Raw genomic sequence first — 5,994 nt, 5'->3', positions numbered from 1 at the left:
CAACCACAGTGCCATGCAGCCCATCCTCACAGCCACAGGTGCCACCCGCCCCAGCTTGGCAGCCACCGGAGGGGTCGCCAACCCACCTTTGGCGGCCACCGCCCTACATCAACCTCACCTTGGATGACAAGGATGAGGACGACAACAACTGAAGACAACCATAGCGGCATCAGGTCTAGTTTTTATATTTTTTGTGTAAATTTCAAGTTTAATTTCAATGTGCAGTCGATGACTTCTGTGGGCTTTTTAAGTTTGTTGGTAATAGACATCATTCTTAATTTTTTGCAATGCCTTTGTTGTTTAAATTTAAGTTCAAGTCGGACAAATGCTTTGAAATGCGGCGGCCGGTTAGATGCACGGAAGATCACAAGCGGACACGAGCTTCCGTTTTGCCGACGAAAACAGACATAAATAAATCAAATAAAAGGACAGCCGTTTGTGGCCTTGCATTGGAGTTGGCCTCACGCTGGTGATGACCCCCCGGCACGAGCACTACTGCTGCTGGGACGCAAGACCTGGCATGAGTGCGGCAACGGCAGCCGGCGGCGATGGCCCATGACGGCAAGTAGCTTTTGGAGTGGCCGGTCGCGCTAAGTTCGAGTTGCCCCGAGAACCAAACACATCCTATAATGGCCAGGTTCGAATAATGGTAATGTTCAGACCTTAACCACAAAAGTCGAGGTTCAATGCAAAAAAAAAAAAACTACTTAAAACCGATCTTTTGGCTACGTAAGTGTCCCTGCACTGTTGAACCCTTCATGCATGCAATTTGAATAATAATGGAATTTGGCTTAACCTTTAACTTCATTCATTCATGCATACCCTTGTCCTGGCAAGCAGACCTTACTAATCAAGTCACCAATTTGTACAAAGTAATCGGAAAAGAACCAGCAGTGCTATATTTGGCAGCATGTTATTCACTACCATTAGGAGAGCACTATTGACAATTTAACATCAATCAAAAAGAAAGAGAAAGAAATTATAGTAGAAGAGATGATACCAACACACGGATATCCAACAGTATAGATATTATAAAAAAAAGGGTATGAGAAAAGCAAATTACAATTTGTACCACCTATAATTTAGACAAAAACCAAGTGGTGTCAAACTGCTATAACTAGTGGCTATTCATCGGCGTAAGTCCCGTGATCTGGGCGTACATGGATAACTTGCGAGACTCTCCTCATATAGCAAAGGGACCAACGGCAAGATGCGTGGATTTTCTCCCTGCAAAGGCACCTCGCTAGAGCACGTAAAATGCTTCCCTCGTGATTGCTCCGAACATGTGACACGCAGCACCTCGTCAAGATCATACAAGTTCTCAATTGTGCGCCTCACCGGATCATAAAGACCCATTTTCCTCCCTGTGTCGAGCAAGATTCTCCCGTCTTTGGGGTCAATAATCAACGGGACCACAACATTTTCCGCAGGGGAATAGCCTGGACAACCTTCCAAATAGATTTTATATGCTCTGTCGCATTGATCTTGCTCTAGCTTCCAAATATCTATTTCTTGTGCAACTGGATCTGCAAGGACAACACACAGTATTCCCTCTAGCTCGACCACAAATGCTTGATTAGGACTTGTGTCGCTCCACATTGCAATGGATGAAGGGCAAGGGATGACACCAAACCTCTCGTTTGCGACGTCCAACGAGACAATGGCCCTCTCATAACTCTGGCCCAACCTTGGCTCACTCATCCAATATAGAGCCCCTGACAAATAGGCCGGTGGCATGCCATTTAAGGGCAGAGGCGGTTCATGGTGGTCTTGGGCCGACGTGAGGTCAATGACTGAGCATGTCAAGAAATACTGACGAGATTTGAAGTCCTTGAGATGATAGAAAATCTGAACGACGACATGCTCCTGTGTCAACAAGTTGAATCCCAGGCCAGAATTCTTGTTGCCAACTGCAAAAGTGTGATCTTCTGGTGTACAAACATTGCCATGCATCATTGCGAGTACATGGCGGGGCACTCGGTGTGGCGGCACTATAGCAGGGTAGGTCAGGTGATAACTTGTGCAAGGATTGTATAGATAGTCCTCTATCTCACAACTTACCAGGTTCAAACCATGGCAAGGCTTAGAGCAAACCACCTTTCTGTCAAGCCAAGCGCCTTGGCGAAGTAATCTCTTAGAGGGAGCAAAGCTGAAACCCAATCCTCCAGTTCCCTTGCCAACAAACATTACTTTTGGCCTCTTATCCACATTGTTGTGCACATGGAAAGAGCGAATGAAGCCTCCACTCTCAATTAAGCTAAGCCACTGCTTACATACAAGTTTGAACTGCGCGACATAATCACCCGGGAGCCGGAGCAGGACCTCCTTGATCGCCATAGCTAGGGGAGTCGATAATGCCGTCTCTTGGTTTGTTTTGTGTACCGGAGCAAGACTCTCTTTGAATAAACTGAATCTGGGAGCAGATTGCTCATCAGCTTCATATAATGAAGTTTCCCTTATACCGTCAATGGCCTCCAGGATCCCAGACGATGGGTCATAGGTAATCATCTTGTGTTTGGAAGTGGCCAAGATTACCTTGTCCGTTGATCCACAATCGCGAACAGAACCAATAACTCTAATAACCTGTGCGCTACTGATCAAATCTCCTCCAACGTTGTGCGACAAATCAATGCTATGCTGCAGTGACCAATCACTAGAGCTGTAGTTCCAAATCTCCAACATATTATTGTCTTGAGGATGAAGATCCCGAACCATACACAAGCGTTCACCAAGCTCCACCAAGTGCACTCCTCTTCGTGGTATCTCGAAAGGTGGTGACGGGACCCAGCCGAAGGTCTCATAGTTGAGAGAAAATGATAAGACAACAGCTCTTGGCCGTCTACAGAGAGCACCTGGGTAGATTAGCCAATGGAGAAATCCGTCTGCAAATACCGGCAGCAGCGGACCGACTAAGCTCCATGATGCCGTTGTAATGGCGGCCTGAACAAAACTGTAAAACCTGAAGGGCACACCTCCAGCAGCCGGTCTCCAGCGATCCCCTTGCTCGCCACCAAGGACGTACACCTCGCACCTGATCCTCTGCTTCTCTTTCAGTTCCCCGAGGAACAACCTCACCACCTTGTACTGCCTGGTGCTCGTGTCAAAACTCAAAACCGAGACCGGTGGTCGAGAAGATGGCATGCTGGCAAGGAGGCAACCTGGTGAGCGCCCGTGTGACCGCATTGAATACGTAGTAGGCTGGCGCCAACTCGTCGTGCAAGAGGGTGAGGCCACGGCATGGCGAAGGAGTTAAGGCCGCAAAGTCGCCACACACGTCGTTGAGGGTGAACAGCGGGCCGTCGGTGGGGAACGAGCTTGAGTACACTCCTATGGAGTCGAATGTCACTGACGGTGAGATGAATATGAGCTTAGGTGGCGCCTCCTCGGCCTTGGCAATGTAGAGGCTGCAGAACTCCTCGGAGGAGAGCATCGAGGCCCAGGAGCGGCACACGGCGCGGAAGCGCATGATGGATTTGACGGGCAGCTGCAGGAGCACCTCCGTCGTCAGCTCGTCCGGCAGCACCGACGCCCCAAACGATCCTACGACTACGACCCTCCTCCTCTTGTTGACTTGGAGGCTTAGACCGGCGACTGGAACAGCTGAAACCATCTCAATACTGAAGAGTAAGGATCTGTTATCTTTGATGTGAAACAAAAGAACATCAACTGCGAGGAAATCTAGAAGGTAAACGTTTGGAGCCGGGGCGCGGGCTGAACGCTCGGCCGGTCGCGCGCACATCGTTCAATTGTCTCGCGACGAACGTTCCAGTTTACACCACGTCATCCAGTCAGCCAGCGCTCACACACGTGAAGATGGTGGGACCACATACCGCTCGTGCGCAACCTTATCCCCTCCGATTTCTTTCTCGTTCTCTCTTTTCTCTTCCAGAGCATGCCTGGCAGGCCCTTTCCCCTGCTCCAGATCAGCGAGCAGCCATGGCCGGCTTTTACCCTTGCCAAGGCAAATCGCGGGGGAGGGCCACCACGCGCCATGTCCTTCCACCCACGTGAGAGGAAACCATGGCAGGGTGCTCCACGCTCGCGCAGATCTCCCGAGGAAGGAGGAGACGATGGAGTGGACGCCGGTGATGGCGTACCCCCGCGCGCAACTGGCGAGTGGTTCCCCGGCTACGGTGGAGTTGCAAGCGGCAAGGGGCAAAGCTGCAACCAACAAGCGGCGGAGCTGGAACCGGCCTAAGAAGGAGCTGGAAACAATGTTTTTTTTGCTGGAAAAGGTACGGCGTGTGACTGAGCTTCAACGCCCATTTTTTTGCTGGAAGCAGCGATTTGTTTTGTTGGAAGCAGCATTTTCTTTTGCTGGAACACTTCTTTCAAAGCTGCGAACAACTTTTTTTTCTAGAAGCAGTGATTTTTTGCTTTGTTTGAAGCAACAATTTTTTTCCCTCAAACTAGGGCTATTCAGAGCTACGACGATGGAACAACACACTTTTTTGCTGGAAGAGATGTTTCTTTTTGCTGGAAGCGTCACTTTGGATTGCTACTGTCGATGCATCACGACGAGCGGCAGAGCTTCATATCTGCAACGGGGACAAGAGAAAAGCTACGACAGATGAGGGAAAAAGCTACAACCAGTGTTTTTTTCTTGTCACCGATGTGTGGTTTTCTTTCACTGGGACGTACGACCTATGGTGGCGGACGGCGGCGCCGGCAACACGGTGATGGCTCGAGGTTGCAACCATTGTCATTGTTGCTACTACGGTGCACACGAATTGATACATCCGTTGTCTGTTTTGGCTACTACCATGAATGCACAGTCAACAGATTTTTTTCTTACGTTCGACGGCAGCGAATCGTCGGGGCGAGATTCGACGGCGAGCGTCGGGGACAGTGCGGCGACCCGTGGCGACGGGCCAGGGCCGGTCCTGATATTTCAGGGGCCCGTGGCGAAATTACAACCCGGGGCCTCTACTATATAAAGATAAAAGTAATAATCTCGTTTCTTTTTAGATTCATTCCTTTACCTAACTTATTATTGTCTATTGTTCCAAAATAAAACCAAAATTGTAAATAGTGTATTCCTTTACTTAATTAGACAAACGGCGGATATGATGCAGTACAATTGTAAATTTTGTACAGTAGCACCATATGAACAAACGGGCTATTGTAAACACTATCTACAATTTTGTACTGCTGACTGCTGCTGCATCATATGCGACACCTTCTAAGATCTGACCAACTAGAAAGAGGATGTTAGGGATGACCTTATAAGTGGGGTGGCTTCGTCTTGCACATGAGAGGCATCTCACAAACAGGGGATAACACAACGGGACCGGGGATCTGGAGGAAGACCAGCCGGCCACATGGCGGAGAGCGATCTACTCGGGGGAATAGGATCGTCGCGAAGCGGCGAACTCGCGATGGGAAGAAGGAAAACAGGGATTTCTCCGTCCGTCTAGGTCGATGCCTCCTTATGGTCTGGGCCATGGGCTCCTTGCGAACCCTGGAGGGGGCCCCTAGATTTGGGGGGCCCTGGGCGGCCGCCCCCCTGCCACCCCATCAGGGCCGGCCCTGCGACGGGCGAGAGCGCGAGGGTGGGTGCTTCGAGGTCGGTTGGTGTACTCGTCCATGAAGAGTGCGAGTAGGAAGAACGAGCAGGGGGGAGAAACAAGATCGTGCGGCTACGAAGTGCTTTTATCTGCGGCCCTCGTGTGACCGGCCCAAAGTTGGGCCAGCGCGCCGGCGCCTATTAGCTCCCAATCCAAAAGTGTGTCACCGACACCGACAGAAGGGGTCACAATCTTCCTGTCCTGGCTTGGACTCCTGTGACGAATGGAGGGGAATTCGATGGCAATATAGGGCGATAGGGGGGACTACTACTCTTTCTATATATATCGAGCAACGAAACTGAAACGGAACATGTATCTTTTCTCTTCGGATGATGAGTTGACTGAAACCGACTGGCTCTCCGATACAATATACTCCTACTATTATACTGTATATAACTATAATCCGGATTGCTTCCTTGGGCCACTC

The 5,994-nt window shown here is 50.0% G+C and overlaps 2 protein-coding genes across 2 annotated transcripts; one reads left to right on the top strand and one right to left on the bottom strand.

Annotated features, from left to right (window-relative positions):
* Positions 1-808: 808 nt before the first annotated feature.
* LOC119350845 lies at positions 809-3,739 on the bottom strand. Its single transcript, XM_037618481.1, has 4 exons — positions 3,144-3,739; positions 2,960-3,088; positions 1,300-2,839; positions 809-829 (listed from the first exon to the last, which is right to left on the bottom strand). The coding sequence occupies exons 1-4, from the start codon at positions 3,737-3,739 to the stop codon at positions 809-811; spliced, it is 2,286 nt and encodes a 761-aa protein (XP_037474378.1).
* A 130-nt stretch (positions 3,740-3,869) lies between these two features.
* LOC119349500 lies at positions 3,870-4,794 on the top strand. The gene is made up of 2 exons (XM_037617540.1): positions 3,870-4,235; positions 4,414-4,794. The coding sequence occupies exons 1-2, from the start codon at positions 4,071-4,073 to the stop codon at positions 4,678-4,680; spliced, it is 432 nt and encodes a 143-aa protein (XP_037473437.1). The 5' UTR covers positions 3,870-4,070; the 3' UTR covers positions 4,681-4,794.
* The last annotated feature ends 1,200 nt before the right edge of the window (positions 4,795-5,994 follow it).

The sequence above is a fragment of the Triticum dicoccoides genome, chromosome 1B, assembly GCF_002162155.2.
Source record: "Triticum dicoccoides isolate Atlit2015 ecotype Zavitan chromosome 1B, WEW_v2.0, whole genome shotgun sequence".
NCBI lineage: Eukaryota > Viridiplantae > Streptophyta > Magnoliopsida > Poales > Poaceae > Triticum > Triticum dicoccoides.
This window is presented reverse-complemented; position numbering and strand designations above follow the sequence as displayed.